This window comes from Saccopteryx bilineata, chromosome 3 (assembly GCF_036850765.1).
Source record: "Saccopteryx bilineata isolate mSacBil1 chromosome 3, mSacBil1_pri_phased_curated, whole genome shotgun sequence".
In the NCBI taxonomy this organism is placed as follows: Eukaryota; Metazoa; Chordata; class Mammalia; order Chiroptera; family Emballonuridae; genus Saccopteryx; species Saccopteryx bilineata.
The window spans coordinates 133,424,980-133,447,531 of NC_089492.1; the positions used below are offsets into that span (position 1 = coordinate 133,424,980).

The 22,552-nt window shown below is 38.8% G+C and overlaps 1 protein-coding gene and 1 pseudogene across 1 annotated transcript in view; both read right to left on the reverse strand.

Moving 5' to 3' along the window:
* Positions 1 to 391: 391 nt before the first annotated feature.
* LOC136330543 (T-cell surface glycoprotein CD1b-2-like) overlaps positions 392 to 22,552 on the reverse strand; it is a 190,541-nt gene continuing 168,380 nt past the window's right edge. Inside the window, exon 6 of the mRNA XM_066267499.1 lies at positions 392 to 484. Within this exon, the coding sequence (XP_066123596.1) occupies positions 463 to 484 (22 nt within the window). The 3' untranslated portion in view covers positions 392 to 462. The remainder of the gene's footprint in view (positions 485 to 22,552) is intronic.
* On the reverse strand, positions 9,647 to 16,577 carry LOC136328633 (T-cell surface glycoprotein CD1b-2-like; annotated as a pseudogene).

Here is a 22,552-nt window from a genome sequence, read left to right on the forward strand (position 1 = left end):
AGTTTTAAGACTAAGCCTTTCCCACCCTTTAAATACTAAGATCTTTTTAAAACTAAGTCTCCCCTCTCCCAGCACCGTTGGCTGTTTCATGATAGGGGGTGGTGTACTCTCATGAGGAATCCCATTATGCCTCAGATAAGTGACTTTGTATCAAAGACTTCCTTGTTTGTATATTGGATTAAAGGTTTTGATTTCTACACTATAAAATGGGGCAGAGGAGGCCATGCTGGAGGTGAGCAGGTAAAACTCACTATTGATGTCATCTTATAATAAATTCACAGGTCTTAATTATTTTTCTGCAAAAGGTAAATTATGATATATCTCACAACCTTTTGGAAACTCTGAGTAGATCAAATATGATTCTTTTTTTAAAGTATGATGAGATTGATTCTTAGGTTGATAACCTGAGCTTCTGGTCTTCTGGGTACTTATTCCAAATGGGAAAGGAGACATGATGAAATCTCACTGAATGTTCTGACATGACCTGCTAAGAACACAAACAGCTTTAGCTCTGCATAAGACATAGTTTTACACCTATTTCATAACAACTTATTCATAATGAACAAAAGGTGGAATCAACCCAAATGCCTAATGCCAGGTGAATGGATAAAGAAAAGATGTTATATAAACACATTAAAATATTATTCAGCCATCCTTAAAAAGAAAAAAAATATATATATTTTTTGTATTTTTCTGAAGCTGGAAACGGGGAGGCAGTCAGACAGACTCCCGCATGCGCCCGACCAGGATCCACCTGGCACGCCTACCAGAGGGTGATGTTCTGCCCATCCAGGGCGTTGCTCTGTCATGACCAGAGCCACTCTAGCACCTGGGGCAGAGGCCAAGGAGCCATCCCCAGTGACTGGGCCATCTTTTGCTCCAATGGAGCCTCAGCTGCGGGAGGGGAAGAGAGAGACAGAGAGGAAGGAGAGGGGGAGGGGTAGAGAAGCAGATGGGCGCCTCTCCTGTGTACCCTGGCCGGGAATCGAACCCAGGACTTCCGCACGCCAGGCTGATGCTCTACCACTGAGCCAACCGGCCAGGGCCAAGAAAATAATTTCTGACATGTTACAACATGAACCCTGAGCACATTATGCTAATTAAAATAATCCATTCATAAAAAGAAAAACACTGAGGACTTCACTAATATGAGGTATGTAGAGTAGCTAAATTTATATTGACAGAAAGTTGGATGTTGGTTTTCTAGGCCTAAATGAATAGGAAATGACAGGATGTTGTTTAATGGGTATACAGTTTTAGTTTTCCAGATGAAAAGAATACTAGAGATGAGGGATGACGTCAGAGTAATGGCACTGTAGGAAGCAATACCAATAAATCTCCCCCAAAACTCAACAAGATCTTCAACCAGAAACATAAAAATCTATCCTTGGAGTCTCAAGATGTTCCGCAATACACCGAAGGTATGATTGAATGAAAAATTGGCTAAATATATAATCAAACCCCGAAGGAAATAAGGAGTAAGAAATACTCCGCCTTCCTCACTAACCTAAATAGGGCTGTTTTCACTGGGAACTGAGAGTATAGGAACTAAGGCGGGCAAAGGGAATGAATAGATCCAGGCCACGGCACAAACGGCCGAACCAGGCTGTGGCACGGAGATCCAAGCTGAGGAAAAACTGTGCTTGGGGCAACCCATTCAATACAAGCTAGCACTTGCGTGTGCCAAACCCACACAAAGAAAGACAATTGGGGCAGCCATTCGCTCTGATCTCCTGGTCGGTGCACATAGATAGTGGGCGAGAGATTCCTCTTAGAGCCCCGAGAATGGGTGCCCGTGTTACCCCACAGAGAAGCTGAGTCAGAAGCCTTTGTGTGGGCCAAAAGCAGAATCTCAGGACTGCCCCAGTGCCCTGAAAAAGCCATGCACGAGGAGGGAGTGAGAGCTAATTCCAACATTGGAACTCTTCCGTGTGGGCGAGGGTCTCACACAGAGCATAAGATGGCCGGCCTGATATCCTGGTTGGCATGCACGGAGAGTGGGCAAGAGATTCCTCTGAGCGCCTTGGGAGTGGGTGCCCGTGTTCCCGGACAGAGGAGCAGAGTCATGGGCCTTTGTGTGGACCGAAAGCAGAATCTCAGGCGACCCCAGTGCCCTGAATAAGCCACGCACAGGGCGGGAGTGAGAGCTAATTCCAACGCTAGAACTTTTCCATGCGGGCGGGGGTCTCATTCTGAGTAAGAGAAGGCCTGCTCCATATCCTGGTCTGCGCACACAGATAGTGAGTGAGAGATTCCTCTGAGAACCCCGGGGGTGGGCACCCGCCTGTGTTACTGGACAGAGTGGCAGAGTCAGAGGTCTTTGTGAGGGCGGAAGCCCCACATGATTATGCTAGCAGCTCTGACTGATTGAGCCTTACCCAGAGCCCTGTGCTGAGTGGGAATAGAATGGGGATTTGCCAGCTCTTTGTGCCTCTTACTATCCAGGCAGAGGCAGCAGCAACCCCATAGCTGGATTATCAGGCTAATAATTGAGGAAGGAAAGACTAGGAGAGAGGCTCCAGGAACATGGACTCTCTCACTGTCGGAGCCTATAAATGCTAATGAGTCTCGACTGTCAATGAGACTGAAGCCCAATATATGACATTGCCATAGAAACTTATCAACTGCAAACCTCTACCTGAGCGTGAACAGGGGCAGAACCTGGGGTACAGAGTCACCCACCAGGAAGAGGGAGAGAAAAGAAAAAGCAAGAAGATAACCTCTCAAAATCAAAAATAATCCACAGACTTTATAACCTATCCCATTTTATTATATTTGTTTATTTGTTTCTCTTATCTTTATGTCTTGATTATTTTATTTTATTTTTTTCCTATTCCAATTTGGTTGTTTAATTCTCTGCTGGTCTTATTCTCTCCTCTCCTTGAACTATACTACCCATAAGTGTTACATCTTCCATTATCTTTTCTTTCTTCTTCCTTTCTCTCTATGAGGGTTGCACTACAAAACCCTTAACTCTCTCTCTCTCTCTCCTTTTTTTCTTTTACTGGTTCCCATGTTTTTCTTTCTCTCTTTCTTTTCTCCCTCTATATTAGTTTCTTCCTTTCTCCTTTATGTCTCCTTTAATTTAATCCTCAATAACGAACAAATTATCTTACCTGGGACTCAAACATATGTTTGTGGTGTCTTGGGGTTTTTTTACTTTGCTTTTAAAACTCACTAGTAGTGCTCCCAACCCTGGCTCTCTATTTTATCTAGTTCTTGTTCCATTAAATACAATAGTAATTTTTTAATTTTTCCACCCATTTTTCTGTTTCCCTCTTATTCCTCTCATCATATCTCTTAGTCAACCAACACCTAAAAGCAAATCATTTAATTCTTGATCCAAATTTTTTCATTATTTGAAATTTGTGGGTCCATACCCCCTTCTTTTGTCCCTTTATTACTTCTCCCCAACTTAGGCCCTCATTATAGGCATTGTTTGTTCTATTTAGCACAATATAATTCACAGTTCACCACAAGATTTTCTCAAGAAGGAGGGGAGAGGCTAGGAGAGGGAAAAAAAGGAGGGGGGGGAAATAATTTTTTAAAATTCTTTTCTATTTTTTATTTTTATTTTTCTTAACTTTTTATTCTTCATTTAATCTCATTAATACTATCAACAAAACCACCCTCAGATGCCATTAAGGACAAAAAAATTGAATATCATGGATAAAAAAGTCAGAGAGGTAACACAGATAGATGAGGAAAATATCTATGGAGAAAAAATTTAATATATTGGAACTCTTGGAGCTAAATGACAGAGAATTTAAAATAAAAATCCTAAAAATACTCACAGATATACAAGAAAACACAGAAAGGCAATTTAGGGAGCTCAGAAAACAACTCAATGAACACAAAGAATATATTACCAAGGAAATTGAAACTATAAAAACAAATCAAACAGAGATGAAAAACTCAATTCACGAGCTGAAAAATGAGGTAACAAGCTTAGCTAATAGAACAGGCTATATAGAAGGTATGATTAGTGAAATAGAAGACAAGAAACTTGAGGCACAACAGAGAGAAGAAGAAAGAGACTCAAAAATTAAAAAAAAAAATGAGATAGCCCTACGGGAATTATCTGACTTCATTAAAAAGAATAACATAAGAATAATAGGTATATCAGAGAGAGAAGAGGAGAAAATGGAATAGAGAACATATTCAAACAAATAATAGATGAGAATGTCCCAAGCCTGTGGAAAGAATTAAAGCCTCAAATTCAAGAAGCAAACAGAACAACAAGTTTTCTTAACCCCAACAAACCTACTCCAAGGCACATCATAATAAAATTGGCAGAAACCAATGGCAAAGAAAATATTCTCAAGGCAGCCAGGGAAAAGAAGAATACAGTATATAAAGGAAGGCCCATTAGATTATCATCAGATGTCTCAACAAAAACTCTACAGGCTAGAAGAGAGTGGAAACGAATATTTAAAGTCCAGAAAGAGAGGAACTTTCAGCCACAAATACTATACCCATCAAAGCTATCCTTCAAATATGAAGGAGAAATAAAAACATTCACAGATAAAGAAAAGATGAGGAAATTTATCATCAGAAAACCCCCACTCCAGGAATTAATAAAGGGGGTTCTCAAATCAGATACAAAGAACAACAACAACAACAACAACAACAACAAAAAAGACAAGTAAAAGCTCCAAGAAGAACTCAATAAAACCAAATTTAAACTGTGACAACAACAAAAAAAGGGGGAGGGAGAGGATAAAGATTAACAAAGCAAAGGACGATGGAGTGCAAAAGTACTCACAAGATAGTGCACTACAAGGAATAGGGTAGGAACCCTTTTCATTACTTAATGGTAACCACCAGTGAAAAAACCACCCCAGAAGCACATGATTTAAAAAAGATAGCAACAGAGGAAAGATGTATGGAATACAACCAAACAAAAACAAAAGATAGAAAAACGAAAGAGAAGGATCAAAAAAGACAAAAAGGTAACAGAAAGCAATGTATAAAATGGCAATAGGGAACTCACAAGTGTCAATAATTACACAAAATGTAAACGGATTAAACTCACCAATAAAAGGCACAGAGTAGCAGAATGGATTAAACAAGAAAATCCAACTGTATGCTGCCTACAAGAAACTCATCTAAGCAATAAGGATAAAAACAAATTCAAAGTAAAAGGCGGAAAACAATACTCCAAGAAAATAACATCCAAAAAAAAGCAGGCGTAGCAATACTCATATCTGATAATGCTGACTACAAGACAGCAAAAGTATTTAGAGACAAAAATGGGTATTTTATAATGGGTAAGGGGACACTGAATCAAGAAGACATAACAATTCTTAATATATATGCACCAAACCAAGGAGCACCAAAATATATAAGACAGCTACTTATTGACCTTAAAACAAAAACTGAGAAAAATACAATCATACTAGGAGACCTCAATACACCGCTGATGGCTCTAGATCGGTCATCCAAACAGAGAATCAATAAAGATATATTGGCCTTAAACAAAACACTAGAGCACTTGGATATGATAGACATCTACAGGACATTTCATCCCAAAGTGACAGAGTATACATTTTTCTCTAGTGTACATGGATCATTCTCAATAATTGACCATATGTTGGGCCACAAAATCATCAGCAAATTCAGAAAAATCAAAGTTGTACCAAGCATATTTTCTAATCATAAAGCCTTGAAACTAGAATTCAACTGCAAAAAAGAGGGAAAAAATCCCACAAAAATGTGGAAACTAAACAACATGCTTTTAAAAAATGAATGGGTCAAAGAAGAAATAAGCGCAGAGATGAAAAGATATATAGACAAATGAAAATGACAATACAACATATCAGAATGTATGGGATGCAGTAAAAGCAATGATAAGAGGGAAATTCATATCACTTCAGGCTTATATGAACAAAAATGAGAGAGCCCAAGTGAACCACTGAACTTCACAACCTAAGGAACTGGAAAAAGAAGAACACAGACAACCCAAAACCAGATGAGAAAGGATATAATAAAAATTAGAGCAGAAATAAATGAAATAGAGAACATAAAAACTATAGAAAAAATTAATAGAACAAGGAGCTGGTTCTTTGAAAAGATCAACAAAATTGACAAACCCTCACAAGACTTACCAAGGAAAAAAGAGAAAGAACTCATATAAACAAAATCCAAAATGAAAGAGGAGAAATCACCACGGAAAATGCAGATATACAAAAAATTATTGTAGAATACTATGAAAAACTTTATGCCACTAAATTCAACAACCTAGAAGAAATGGATAAATTCCTAGAACAATACAACCTTGCTAAACTGAGTCCAGAAGAAGCAGAAAGCCTAAACAGACCTATTAATAAAGAAGAAATAGAAAAAACCATTAAAACGTCCCCAAAAATAAAAGTCCAGGCCCAGACGGCAATACCAGCAAATTTTATCAAACATTCAAAGAAGACTTGGTTCCTATTCTACTCAAAGTCTTCCAAAAAATTGAAGAAGAAGCAATACTTCCAAACACATTTTATGAGGCCAACATAACCCTCATACCAAAACCAGGCAAGGATGGCACAAAAAAAGAAAACTACAGACCAATATCTCTAATGAATACAGATGCTAAAATACTAAACAAAATACTAGCAAATCGAATACAACAACATATTAAAAAAATAACACATCATGATCAAGTGGGATTCATCTCAGAATCTTAAGGATGGTTCAACATACGTAAAATGGTTAACGTAATACACCACATCAACAAAACAAAGAACAAAAACCACATGGTCTTATCAATAGATGCAGAAAAGGGCATTCCATAAAATACAAAACAATTTTATGTTTAAGACTCTCAACAAATGGGTATGGAAGGAAAATATCTCAACATGATAAAGGCCATATATGATAACCCATCAGCTAACATCATATTACATGGCATAAAACTGAATGCTTTCCCCATTAAATCAGAAACCAGACAGGGTTGTCCACTCTCTCCACTCTTATTTAATGTGTTACTAGAAGTTCTAGCCAGAGTAGTCAGACAAGACAAAGAAATAAAAGGCATCCATATTGGAAAAGAAGAAGTAAAGGTATCACTTTTTGCAGATGATATGATCCTATACATCGAAACCCCCAAAGCATCCACAAAAGGACTACTAGAAACAATAAGCCAATACAGTAAGGTCACAGGATACAAAATTAACATACAAAAGTCCATAGCCTTTCTGTATGCCAACAATGAAACACTTGAGAACGAACTAAAAAAAATAATCCCCTTCATGATTGCAACAACAACAACAAAAAATACCTAGGAATAAACATATCAAAGAATGTAAAGGATTTAGATAATAAAACCTACATACCATAGTTAAGGGAAATCGAAAAAGATATAATGAGATGGAAGATTTTTTTTTTTCTTGGTTAGGAAGAATAAATATAATCAAGATGGCCATACTACCCAAAGCAATATACAAATTTAATGCAATTCCCATCAAAATTTCAGTGACATTTTTTAAAGAAAGAAAGCAAAAAATCATCAGATGTATGTGGAACTATAAGAAACCCTGAATAGCCAAAGCAATCCTAAAGAAAAAGAATGAAGCTGGGGGCATTACAATACCTGACTTCAAACTCTATTATAGGGCCACAACAATCAAAACAGCATGGTATTGGCAGAAAAAGAGACACTCAGACCAATGGAACAGAATAGAAAGTCCAGAAATAAAACCACATATATATAGTCAAATAATTTTTGATAAAGGGGCCAACAACACACAATGAAGAAAAGAAAGCCTCTTCAAAAATGGTGCTGGGAAAACTGTAAAGCCACATGCAAAAGAATGAAACTAGACTACAATTTGTCCCCTTGTACTAAAATTAATTCAAAATGGATCAAAGATCTAAATATAAGACCTGAAACAAATAGAAGACATAGGTTCTAAACTCATGGACCTTGGTTTTAAAGAGCATTTTATGAATTTGACTCCACAGGCAAGAGAAGTGAAGGCAAAAATTAATGAATGGGACTACATCAGACTAAGAAGATTTTGCTCAGCAAGAGAAACTGACAACAAAATAAACAGACAGCCAACTAAACGGGAAATGATATTTTCAAACAACTGCTCAGATAAGGGCCTAATATCCAAAATATACAAAGAACTCATAAAACTCAACAACAAACAAACAAACAATCCAGTAAAAAATGGGAAGAGGACAGGAAGAAATACAAATGGCCTACCGATATATGAAAAGATGCTCATTTTCTTTAGTTACTAGAGAAATGTAAATCAAAACTGCAATGAGATACCTCCTCACAGCTGTTACATTAGCTATTATTAACAAGACAGGTAATAGCAAATGTTGGAGAGGCTGTGGAGAAAAACGAACCCTCATACACTGTTGGTGGGAATGTAACATAGTATAACCATTATGGAAGAAAGTATGGTGGTTCCTCAAAAAACTGAAAATAGAACTACCTTATGACCCAGCAATACCTTTACTGGGTATATACCCCCAAAACTCAGAAACATTGCTATGTAAAGACACATGCAGCCCCATGTTCATTGCAGCATTGTTCACAGTGGCCAAGACATGGAAACAACCAAAAAGCCCATCAATAGATGACTGGATAAAGAAGATGTGACATATATACACTATGAAATACTACTCAGCCAAAAGAAATGATGACATCGGATCATTTACAGCAAAATGGTGGGATCTTGATAACATTATACGAAGTGAAATAAGTAAATCAGAAAAAACCAGGAACTGCATTATTCCATACGTATGTGGAATATAAAAGCGAGGCTAAGAGACATTGATAAGAATGTGGTGGTTATGGGGGGTGGAGGGAGATGGAATGTGAAAGGGGGAGTGGGAGGGGCATAAAGAAAACTAGATAGAAGGTGACAGAGGATGATCTGACTCTGGGTGATGGGCAAGCAACATAATTGATTGACAAGATAACCTGGACATGTTTTGTTTGAACATATGTACCCTGATTTATTGATGTCACCCTAGTAAAATTAATTAAAAAGAAGAATACTAGAGATTAATTGTATCAAATCAAAAGTTTAATTAATACTATTAAAATATGCATTTAAAAGTGACTAAGATAATAACTTCAATGTCATGTATACTTTACCACAGTTAAAAAACAGATTTACATAAATAGATGGGAAGTGGGGGAAAATTCAGAGGCGTGGACACAGAGAGCAGGTAGACAGCTGTGAGAGGGACAGAGGAAGAGGGGACTGCATCAAAGAAGGTGAAGGGGTTAGCTCAAAACATAAGCAGATAAAAGGTAGATACAGACAACAGAGTGTCAGTAGGCAGAGTGAAAGGGGGGTGAGTAGAGGGAGGGTGATAAAGGGCAGAAAAGGTGGGCAGAGAGAGATGGTGGGGGTGGGGTGGAGAATGATACAGAATGTAGATGGTGGTATATTCATTTGTATACTTGAAATCTGTATGGTTTGGTTACACAAACCATGTTACACAATAAATTAAAAATAAATTAAAAAAAAAGAAAGATTGAGGCTAAAAGAATATAAAAAGAGAAAAATGGCATAAAAGATAGGGAGGTAGACAGAAAACAAAGATTTTAAAAAACTTACAGGCACCTCAAATACCATAATGCAATACATATAAAAAAATAAAGGTGGACACTATTATTGCCAAATTATCACTATGGTGGAAGCAGGATGTCCTGGCAATTGGAAGAAAACACATAGGTGTCATTGTAAAACCCATTCCAGAGTTTCCTGCCCTTCCTTTGCTCACCTGAGTGTCAGCTCCATCACTCACATGCTTTGATGTGAAGGCATAGCCAACTTCTCCTCTCAGATTCTCTAACACAATAATTCTTATCTATCTCCTATCACTTCTTTTTGTACCACTTCAACCAATTAACAATTTTTTGATACTTACCTCCTTTATACCTTAGGTGAATGATTTTCAACCTTTTTCATTTAATGGCACACATAAAGTAATTATTAAAATACTGTGGCACACCAAAAATAAGGTCTACCAGAAAGTTCTGTCCATTTTTAGAATAAAACAAAATACAAATTTTTCTTACCATCAATAAACTTTATTAAATAATATAATTGCCATTATTATTAATGATTTCTTGCTTGCGTGAGGGCAATTTGTATATCCCATTTTTGAAAAATGTTTTATCTTTTGATGCAAAAAATTGAACCAATGCTTGTTTGATATCTTCTTCATTTTTGAACTTTTTGCCCTTCAAAAAATTTTTAAGGACAAAAACAAGTGATAGTCGGAGGGTGCTAAGTCCTGGGAATATGGTGGATGTGACAGACATGCTTCTGTAGTATTTCTTCCTTGTTGAAATTTGTAAAAATTACAGTGGCGTAAATAAACTTTATCAGTAGCCATGGGTACACTATAGCTTCACACATAAGACTAACATGAATCAACTTTGTATTAGTTAATTTGCTATGTCAGTATGTATACATTAAGTGATAAAAATAGAGAGGCACACACGCGCCAAATAAACGTGCCTACGTGTCGAAACTTGTGATAGAAATGGACAGAACTTTCTGGTAGACCTTATATGTATTTGTAGGTATGAAAAAAATATATATTATTTTAATTTATTCACTCTGGATGGCCATTATTGTGTTGGCTGTTGTCATTTTTTTTTTTTTTTGACAATCTAAGGGGAAAGAGGTCAGTGCCTCTGACTAAATAGCCAAGTGTTTTAAAAATTCTTATTGCACACCAGTTGAAAATTGTTGCCTTAGTTCATCTCCCTCTTTCCTTTTCTCTCTCCCTCCCTCCTTGTTTCTCTGTCACAACCACTTAGTCTCACCATTTTGCTCACCTCTCCCTCCATGTTTGTGGACCATGTGCTCCCATTTCCAGCCAGGGCCAGTTCTTTCTCACCCCAGTGGAGGACGATGTCCTGGCCTCCCAGGCTGCTGTGCTTTACTCGGCAATTCAGGTTAGCCTCCTCCCCAGCCACAATGTCCAGGGTTACTCGGAGATACCACGTCCCGTCAGCATTGGGCAGGATGTCACCTTGATATGTTCCTGGAAGCTTCTGCTCATCCTTCATCCACATCACCCGTACAGTTTGGGGTAAAATCCTGAGACATGGCTCACCAGCAGCCGATGACCAGGCAAAGGAGAGGGGCCGCTGAAAAGCCAGGCATCGGGCTTCACTGGGGCAGAAATGAGCAGGACAGTGTCACATTATGACACCAATCTTGAGAATAGGGGCTCAGAAGCCCACTAGTTTGGACAGTGACCCTTCCCACTTGTTTGAAAACCAAATAATTTATTGTTTAAGCCCCTCCTTTTTAAGGCACCTTGTACCTTTGAATTCAAAGAGATGGTATAAATTGAAAGAGAAAAGTATTGGAGAGAGAACAGGACTATCCTTGTCTCTGCAGTTTCACCTTCCCTGCACCGAGAGTGCCCAAGGGTTATCAAGGCAGCTTTTTGACAGGAGATTCTCTATGATACTAGAAATACCTTGGTATTGAGAGAGAAGTGTGCAGTTCCTCTGTGCTCTGCGGCCGCCCTCCATGGCAGGCACACAGGAATTATTCTGGAAGCTCAGGACATTCACTCCTCCCACAGCTCCCCTCAGGAAGATTACTGTGGTCTCTCAGAATGCAGCTTACAGCTGCCTATAGCCTGGATTTCCAAAGGATCTAGAGAGAGGAAAAACAAAGAAAAAGATATTTAAAAGGCAACAGGAAGGACAGGGATGGAGAAACAATCTAAGGATTTGGGTGGGGAGAAAGGTTTGAGAAGTGATTTGAAGCCAAAAGCCAATCTAACAGCGTCATGTGCCACACAATGGCTTTGCAGTTTACAACAAACCAGGTACAAGAAGGTAGTCCCATAAGATTTTAGTAAAGCTGAAAATTTCTTATTTGCCTAGTGACTTTTTTGTCATGATTTTTAACAGCATAAGGCATTGCTCATGTGTTTGTGGTGATGATGGGGTCAAATCTCCATTGTGCTGCCGGTTGTATAGACAATAACAATGCAATATGTACAGTACATGATACATGAGAATGATAGTAAATGATATTACTAGTTTATATGTTTATTTTACTTTTAATTACTATTTTAGAATGTACGTTTTCTACTGACAAAAAAGAAGTTTATGAAACACAGTATGATGTGTCAAATCAGCAATAATTTTATCTCTTTCATATTTACTGCATCACTTGATTGGATAATTTTCTCTTTTGCTTGATTTAATGTTCTATATATCTTTTACAGTAATGTGCTATACTGGATTTTAGTTATTTAACAATAAAATATAGCACAGAGCATAGTATGTGGTAGCTAACCTATCTAGGTTTGTTTAAGTGCACTCGATGATTGTTATACAACCATAAAATTGTCTAGCAATATATTTGTCAGAACATGTCCTCAATGTCAAGTAGTATATGACTATTTTCAGAGATGTTTCTTTTTAAAATATTGATTGATTGATTGATTTTGGAAAGAGAGAGAGAGAGAGAGAAAGACATCAATTTGCTTTTTACTCATTGATGCACCCATTGGTTGAGTCTTCTATATGCCCTGATGGGGATCAAACCTGCAACTTTAGCATATCAGGATAATGCTCTAAACAACTGAGCAACCCAGCCAGGGCTATTCAGAGACTTTTCAACAAGAAGAGAACAGGGGAAGGTATACATGTCATAAATGGTGGGGAAGAGCTGTTGTGGTAAAGAACAGTGGGTGAGAAGAAAGAAGAGGGTAATGTGAGGAGCAGGGTGGTGAAGTCAGGAGGAAGTACACATTCCAGGATGAATGGGAGAATTACATTGAGAGAAGGGAGCAGGCAGGAGATGCCTGAGGAGATGGATTGGAAACAAAGGAAGTCACACTTTAGTTCACTCAGGAACAAGGTGGGGAAAATCATGGCTTCTTGCTTGGGGTTTAAGAGAGAAAGAGTTAGACACAAACAAAGGGGAATCTTCATCAGATAAGAGCAAAAGAAGCAAGAGAGATCTGAAGTACTTTGTGGAGGTGTGGAGTCTAAGAGGAGGACTGCTCTAGATAAATGTGCACATACAGTTGGCTAAACTGGGAAAGAGGAGAGAAACACTCTGGGGTGCAGTAACATGAATCTAGAGTGAGAGAGAGAGACAGAGAGAAGCATTATTGATAATCTACGCAGAGCAGAGGACTGAACAAACATGTCATCTGGAAGTCACTGACATGACCCTGTACTACCTGAAGGAATCAGATGATAAGGAACCGGAATATTTCCTCCAGCTCAGACACTTCCACATTCCTGAAGTTTCCTTGGACCCAGGCTTTAGGACAATGACAGTGCTTGAGTCACTATCCCAGCCTCAAATCTGCATATCATTCTGCCAGCCTGAGCCTTGATTTTGTTCCCAGGTGCTGTTCACAAATGATGATATCTGGATGACATGGTAATAGATTAGCTCTTGAAAAGCTGTGGATAATGAAGGAATAGTAAAAGTAAAAAGAAAGAAGGAAAAGAGGATAGGAAAAAACAAATAAAACCCAGAAAAATAGAGAAAAAAAGAGACAGAGTCTGAACAACAAAATGCCAGAACATTTACCTGCACCAGGGCCTCCGACTCCATCCTTAGCATTCAAAATAGAAGAAGCAGAATTTCGCCAGTAGATAGAACTCTCTCTCTTTTTTTTTTCAGAGACAGAGAGAGGGGAAGACAGGGACAGACAGTCAGGAATGGAGAGATGAGAAGCATCAATCATTAGTTTTTTGTTGCTCATTGTAACACCTTAGTTGTTCATTGATTGCTTTCTCATATGTGCCTTGACTGCGGGACTTCAGCAGATCGAGTAACCCCTTGCTCGAGCCAGCGACCTTGGGTCCAAGCTGGTGGAATTTTGCTCAAACCAAATGAGCCCGTGCTCAAGTTGGCGACGTCGGGGTCTCGAACCTGGGTCCTTTGCATCACACTCTAATGCTCCATCCACTGCACCACCGCCCAGTTAGGCAGAACTTCTGTCACTTAAAGCTGGTGTTTGATCTCTGAACTCAGCAAACTGTTGTTTCCTTGGTGCTCTATAGTGACTTCCTCTTCCAGGGACAAAATTCTACCTCATTTACGTTGGACATCATAAAGAAGCTGTGTCTCCCACAGCCTTGACCCTCCCATTCTGCTTGTCATTTCCACTCTAGCTCTTGAGTCAAATTTTCTTATTATTTTCCTAGTTTACTGCTATTTTCCTTATCTCCACTTTCTATATACTACCTTGAAAAAGCCAATTAATGCTTTTCTTTTTCTTTTTCTTTCTTTTCCTTTTTAGATGACAGAAGAGGAAATAGTGAGGCCAACTACTAAATGTGATCCAAGATCCACCAAGCAACCCCATCAGGAGCTGATGCCTGAGTACCATGCTATATTTATTGCCTTAGGCTGTTGTGCTCTAACTGAGCAATCCTCAGTGCCCAGGGCCATGCTAGAACCAATAGGACCACTGCCTGTGAAAGGGAAGAAAAGAAAGGGGGAGTAGGGCAAAGATGATGGTCGCTTCTCCTGTGTGCCCTGACCAGGAATTGAAAGCTGGACGACCATACATTAAGCCAATGCTCTTCTCCCTGAGCCACTGGCCAGGGCCCACTATGTGGTTTTGAAAGGTTATTTTACCCCCTCAGTGTTTTACTGTAACATCTGTTTCATCATAAAGGACTATTGCACAACCACCTGCTTTAATTTAGGAAAATTCTTTTGGTTCATCCATACAATTCAATCTTCCACAGTATGACCTTGTCTTCTCCTGCTCTTTGCCTTTACCTCTTCTCTGCATTCTCAATGGCTCCTCTTTCTCATTTTATCCTCTTGTCTCATTGCCCTAGCCCTACATTAGTATGGAGTGTGTTGGTGACCAGGCAAAGCATTAATTTTTTAATGTTTTTAGTTCTTTCAACACTTTTAAATTGATTTTAAAGAGAGAAAAGAAAAGAAACAGAAACATTAAATTGTTGTTTTATTTATTTATGCATTCATTGGTTGATTCATATATGTGCCATGATCAAGGATTGAACCTGCAACCTTGCTTTATCAGGATGATGTGATACCTGGCTGAGGCCTCAAAGGAAAAATATTTAAATATTTCAATTGACTAAAGTACTGTAGACCCAAATTCTAAAATTAATAAGGTAAATACTACCTTATTATTTATTATTCATTCTCCAAGTAAAATTATCTTATGCCTTAGCAATTGTTGAAAAGGAATATTGCATGTACTACTAGTACATGACATTATTTTCAGTAGCTCTTGACCTTTGGAAGTTTGAGTAATAAATTTTTATGAGCCAACCAGAACTTTGGGAGATATGCTATGTATAGCTTTAGACTAAGTTAGAGATAACATATTATTTTGTCTATCAGCTTGTTTTCTGGTTTTATTTTTCTGCTAATTTCCTGCACATTTTTCTTCCTGGCCCCCGTCCCCAAATCTTCACCCCTCAGACAACTGTCAGTCCATTTCCTGTATCTATGATTCTTTTTTCTATTTGTTTGTTTATTTTGTTCATTAGATTTTACATAGAAGTGAGATCATATGGTATTTATTTTTCTCTGATTGGCTTATTTCACTTAGTGTAACACTCTCCAGGTTTATCCATGCTTTCACAAAAGGTAAGATTTTCTCCTTTTTATGGCTGAGTAGTATTCCATTGTGTAAATGTAACACAGGTTTTTAATCCCATTTACTGATGGTCTGCTTCTAAATCATAGCCATTTAAATAACACTGCAATGAACACAGGGTGCATTTATAATTTCATATTAGTGTTTCTGTTTTCTTTTGTGATATTTCTACAAGTAAAATCACTGGGTTATAAGGCCATTTTATTTTTAAAATTTTTAAGAAACTTTCCACTGCTTTCCACAGTGGTTGCATCAAGAGTACATGGTTTTCTTTCTCCAAATTCTCAACAAAACTTGTTTTTTTGTTGATTTTTTTGATGAAAGCCATTCTGACAAGTGTATAGGGATATCTCACTGTGGTTTTAATTTATATTTTTCCAATGCTTAGTGATGCTGAGCATTGTTTTATATGTCTACTGACCATTTGTATGTCTTTTTTTGAGAAGTGTATATTTCGGTTATTAGCCCATTTTTTAATTAGATTTTTTTGGTGTTGAGTTATAAAAGTTCTTTATAAATTTTGTATATGTCCTCTTATCAGATGTATCATTAGTGAGTATGTCTTTCCAGATACTGGATTTTATTTTTATTTTGTTGACAGTTTCCATTGCTATGCAATAACTTTGTATTTGACTTAATTCCATTTGTTTAGTATTGACCCATGCACTTGGAGATTAAGAAAGGAAAAATGGAAGTCAGGAAAGATGTTTCTATTTTTCTTCACTGAGCTCCAAGGCTCGAGTCAGAGCAATCAGTTCTGCTCATTGAATGAGGTGCCCTGGGGTAGAGGCTGCTCCTCCACAGTCTCTGTCAGAGTTACCACTGCATACCCCGCCTGACTCTCTTCTCTTGAATTGACAGAGCTGCTTCTGTCTACATAAAGATTCTAGTCTGGGTCTCTCATGCGCTGGTCTAGCAAGTCTTATCCGTTTGAATACACTGAATCAAGTACCTCCAGGCAATTGTGCCATGGTTCTTCCTCCTGCACTGGGAGTAGCGTAGCTGGATTTAAAGTGGTGCACTCTTCTATTACCAGTCTTGGGTTTTCACATAGTAAGATTTGGTATTTAGTGAGGCAGGCATTTTAGAGCCAATGATGTCCTTTGACATTCATCAGAGACACTATAGCATGTGTCACCTGCACCTTCAAGTCTTTTCCTAGAGTTAATTTGTCTGCCTCCTGTACTAACATAGCTGTAGCTTCCAATGTTGTTAAACTTGGGGCCCAGCCTTTAGCGACCCCATCTAATTGTTTGGAAAGGTAAGCAACTGATCTAGGCCATGGTCCTAGGTTCTGAGTTAACACAGAGACATACAATATAAAAGATTTTGCTAGATCAAGAAGGTCTAGTTCTGGGACAACTTGCAATTCCTTTCTGAGAGTCTGCAAAACACAGTCCTGATCAGGTTCCCACTCCATAGATTCCTTTTCTCTCCCCTTGTGATCTTATAGAGAGTTTTTGCCAGTACTTCAAAATTGGGGACCCACAAATGGTAGAATCCTATTGGACCCAGGAACTCTCTGACTTGTCTCCTAGTAGTAGGGATCAGGATATTTTGAATGACTTGCTTCTGATCCACCCGTAGCCTTCTCTCCCACTGCTGGAGAATGAATATCAGGTACTTTACTTGCCTCTGTCAGATCTGGACCTTTTTCTTGGAGACATTATATCTATTATTTTCTAGATGATATAAGAGCTCATCCTTTCCTTGAGCACATTCTTACAGTCTTGTGGCCCAGCAACAAGCCATCTATATACTGAAGGATGATGCATCCAATGTCCTGTGCTGGAAACAGCTGGATATCACAAGCAAGAGCTCCCTCAAAGATGGAGGGGGAGTTCTTGAACTTTTGTGCAATTTAGGTCCAGGTGTATAGCACCTTTGCTCTTGTAGATGGGTTTTCCCACTGGAAAGCCAAGAGCTCACAGATCTCAGGAGCTAATCTTATACTGAAAAGGGCATCTTTTAAGTCCAAGAAAGTCAACCAAGAGGCTTGAGCAGGTAGGAGGCTTAGGGGGTGTAGGGGTTGGTACTGTTGGATGCAGAGTTACTGCCGCTTGGTTTACTGCTTTCAGTTCTTGTACTGGTTGGTAGTCATTAGTTCCTGGTTTCCTGTCAGGGAGTAAGAGAGAGTTTCAGGGCAACTGGCACAAGACAATAATGCCATGTTCCTTGAGCCTCTGCAAATATACTTGGATTCCTTCCAAGGCTTCTCCAGGAATTAGGAATTGTCTCTGGTTGACAGGCAGGACCCCAGGCTTTAATTCTATTCACAGTGGACTTGGTTTATTACCAGCCTAGGAGTATTGTGAACCAGTGAGAGTATTAATTACAGGTCCTGAGTAGAAACAGCATGGAATTAAGAAAATACACTTAAAGAATTAAAGAATGGGTTTGGTAGGCCTCTGCAAAGCTTATACAGTGGTATCTTGGGATACAAGTAGACCAACATATGATTTTTTTTAAGATACGAGCTGTGACCTGGTCCTAATTTTTATTCGAGATCTGAGCAAAATTCTGAGATATGAGTCATGATTCGGGAAGCTTCCACCAGTTGGCACGTTGGTGCATGGGTCCAGTGTCAGCAGCACAACACCAGCATCTTGTTCTTTTTCATGTGTTACCTGTAGAATCAACTCGAATCTCATGTGCTGTACTTGTTCTTGCATCATTTTTGCATTTTTTATTAATTTTTCTTGTGTGCTATTATGGGGCCAAAGAAAGTAAGTGTAAAGGACAGTTGTGAGAAGAAGAAGAGAATTATGTCAATAGAAGTAAAGCAAGAAATAATAGAAAAACATAAACGTGGTATACAAGTGATTGAACTGGCAAGGCTGTACATCCACAATACATCTACAATTTGTATCATCTTAAACAAAAGGATGCCATCAAAAGTGCAAATCCAGAGAAAGGAACTACCATTCTGTCCCAATTAAGGACAAATATTCATGAAAAAATGGAGAAGCTTCTGCTGATGTGAGTGGAAGAGAAAAAGCTGGTAGGAGATACAGTCATGGAGATTGTAATATGCGAAAAGGCACACATTATTTACGGCGACCTGAAGAGGAAAAAACCATCAACCATCAACAGAAGATACGTTTAAAGCAAGTCATGACTGGTTTGAAAATTTCAAGAAGAGATTTGGCATCCACTTGGTGGTGAGGCATGGTGAAGCTGAGAGTGGCGACATTAAGGCAGCTGAGGAGTACATCACACATTTTGCTGTTCTTAGTGCAAAGGAAGGCTGCATCCCCCAACAAGTGTACAACTGTGACAAAACATGATTGTTTTGGAAAAAAAATGCCCCAGAGGACTCTCCCAGTTTCATACCTATTCAATGCAGTTTGATGTGGGCTCACGCACAGATTTTTTAGGGCTCCTTAGGTAGCTATCCCATGTAGCCTCTACAGACTCATCACTGACTGATGGCCTACCAGACAGGGTTTCTCCACCAAACTGCTGGTTTCCTTCACCTGCTTATCCCACCAAGTAGTGTTATTCCTATGTGGTGGAGCTTCGTTATAAACACGCCGATATTCATGTTGCAGTTTGGTCATGGATTCGAATTTAGCGAGCCACAGAACACACTGAACTATCCTCTGTACTGTCCACATCTTGACTGGCATGACTGTGGGCTCCTCCGCTGTATACACGGTGTTACGTCATCATCTGTGCATGCACACATGCTGCCACATCATCATACAGAAACTGGGAGGGCTTTCCTTTTATTTGGTGCAGATTTCACATTTCTATCGTATTTTGTTGCTTTTCTGTGACCGGTCAAAAGTGCATCATGACTTTACAGACACACTGTATATACAAAAAAAACCTCCACAAATCTTAGAAACAATAAATACTGTAAAGTACCAAAATATAAAAAAAAATTGCTGCTTTCTTATATACCAACAATGAGTCCTTAAAAAATAAAATTTAAAGCCCTGGCGGGTTTCCTCAGTGGTACAGCATCAGCCTGGCATGCAGGAGTCCCAAGTTCGTTTCCCAGCCAGGGCACACAGGAGAAGCGCCCATCTGCTACTCCACCCCTCCTCCTCTCCTTCCTCTCTGTCTCTCTCTTCCCCTCCTGCAGCCAAGGCTCCATTGGAGCAAAGTTGGCCTGGGTGCTGAGGATGGCTCCATGGCCTCTGCCTCAGGTGCTGGAATGGCTCTGGTAGCAACAGAGCAACACCCCAGATGGGCAGAGCATCGCCCCCTGGTGGGCATGATGGGTCAATTCTGGTCGGGCGCATGCGGGAGTCTATCTGACTGCCTCCCTGTTTCCAACTTCAGAAAAATACAAAAAATAAATAAATAAAATAAAAAATAAAATTTAAAGCCTGACCAGGCAGTAGCACAGTGGATAGATTGTTTGACTGGGATGCCGAGGACCCAGGTTTCAGACCCCGAGGTCACCGGCTTGAGCACGGGCTCATCTGGCTTGAGCAAAAGCTCACCAGCTTGGACCCAAGGTCACTGGCTTGAACAAGGCATTACTCGGTCTGCTGAAGGCCCATGGTCAAGGCACATATGAGATAGCAGTCAATAAACAACTAAGATGTCAAAAACGAAAAACTGATAATTGATGCTTCTCATCTCTCCATTCATATCTCTCTGTACCTATCTATCCCTCTCTCTGACTCTATCTCTGTCCCTGTATTAAAAAAAAAGCTTTAAAAAAATAAAATTTAAAAAACTCCCTTTTTCACAATTACAACCAAAATAATAAAATATTTATATTTAGGAATAAACTTAAAGAAGTATGTAAAGCACCTATTTACTGAAAACTACAAAGCTGTATTAAAAACAATGATAAATATGCAATTAAATGAAAAGATATTCTACGTTCATGGCTTTAAAGAATCAACATAGTTGAAATAGCTATATTACCGAAAGCATTATACAGATTTAATGCAATTCCTATTAAAATCCGAATGTCGGCCCTGGCCGGTTGGCTCAGTGGTAGAGCATCGGCCTGGCGTGCGGGGGTCCCGGGTTCGATTCCCGGCCAGGGCACATAGGAGAGGTGACCATTTGCTTCTCCACCACCCCTCCTTCCTCTCTGTCTCTCTCTTCCCCTCCCGCAGCCAAGGCTCCATTGGAGCAAAGAAGGCCCGGGCACTGGGAATGGCTCCTTGGCCTTTGCTCCAGGCGCTGGAGTGGCTCTGGTGGCGGCAGAGCTACGCCCCAGAGGGGCAGAGCATCGCCTACTGGTGGGCAGAGCTTCGCCCCTGGTGGGCGTGCCGGGTGGATCCCGGTCGGGCGCATGCAGGAGTCTGTCTGACTGTCTCTCCCGTTTCCAGCTTCAGAAAAATACAAAAAAAAAAAAAAAATCCGAATGTCATTTTTTAAAAGAAATATAACAAGAAATCATCAGATTTCTATGTAATCACAAAGATCCTGAATAACCAATGCCAAGTGAAAAAAAAAAGAATAAAGCCAGAAGTATCATACTACTTGACTTCAAATTATACCACAGAGCCACAATAAAAGAGCATGGTATTGGCAATAAATCACACTGACCAATGGGACAAATTGAGAGCCCCGAAATAAAACCGCTTGTATAAGGGCAAATAATTTTTGACAAAGGAGACAAAAACACAAAATGAAGAAAAAAAATCTCTTCAAATTATGCTGAGAAATTGGAAACCACATGTAAAAGAATGATATAGATTACTGTGAGTCCCCACATGCAAAAATGAACTCAAACTGGATCAAAAACCTAAATATAAGACCAGAAACAAGAAATTACATAAAAAAAATCTTGAATAACTATACTTACAGACCTTGGTCTTAGAGTGGAGTTTATGCATTTAACCCCAAAGCAAGAGAAATAAAGGCAAAAATAAATGATTGGAACTAAATCAAACTAAAAATTTTCTGTATAGTGAAACAGACTACCAGCAAACAATACGATAGCCAGCCAAATGAGAGAAGGTATTTGTAAATAGCTCTGACAAGGGGTTAAAATCCAAAAAGGGTAAAGAGCTCAAACAAATTAACACCAAAGAACAAACAGTCCAATAAAAAATGAGCAGGGGACATGAACAGACACTTTTCCTCAAAAAAACTTACAAACGGACAACAGGTAAAAGATTGTCACCTTCACTTCCTATTAGGGAAATGAAAATCAAAACTACAGTGAGGTAGCTCCTCACACTGTTACAATGGCTATTACCAACAAAACAAGTAATAGTAAGAGTTGAAGAAGTTGTGGAGAACAATAAACCCTCATTCACTACTGATGGAAATGAAAACTAGAGTCACTATGGAAAACAGTGTGAAGGCTCCTCAAAAACTTAAGAATAGTGTTACCATATGACCCAGTATTCCACTTCTAGGCATCTACACAAAAAATGTGAAATTATTTATTTGCAATGATTTATACACCTGTATGTTCATTGCAGCATTATTCATGGTAGCCAAGACATGGAAACAACCAAAGTGTCATTTCATAGATAATTGGATAAAGAAGACATAGTGCCGATACACAATGGAATACTACTCAGCCATAGGAGTAGATGAAATATTGTTATTTACAACAACATAAGTAGATTTTGGGAATATTATTTTAAGCAAAGTAAGTCAGACAGAAAAATTCAGGAAATATATGATCTTGTTCATATTTGTAACAAAAAATTGAAGCAACAAATAAACAAGAAAAACACAAAGAAATACTCAGACACAGACTATAGTATGGTGGTTACCAGAGAGAAGGAGGTGGGAGAGTAGTATGAGTTAAAGGGATTCAAGTACGTTGTGATGGAATAAGATTTGACTTTGGGTTGTGAACACACAAGGCAATATACAGATAATGTATTATAGAACTTACACTTTAATCCTATATTGTTTCACTAACCAATGTCACCTCAAGAAATTTAATTAAAAAACCAAATAACTATTGGCAGAAACAGGAAATAATATGCTTAAAGAAACACCTATCAAAGCC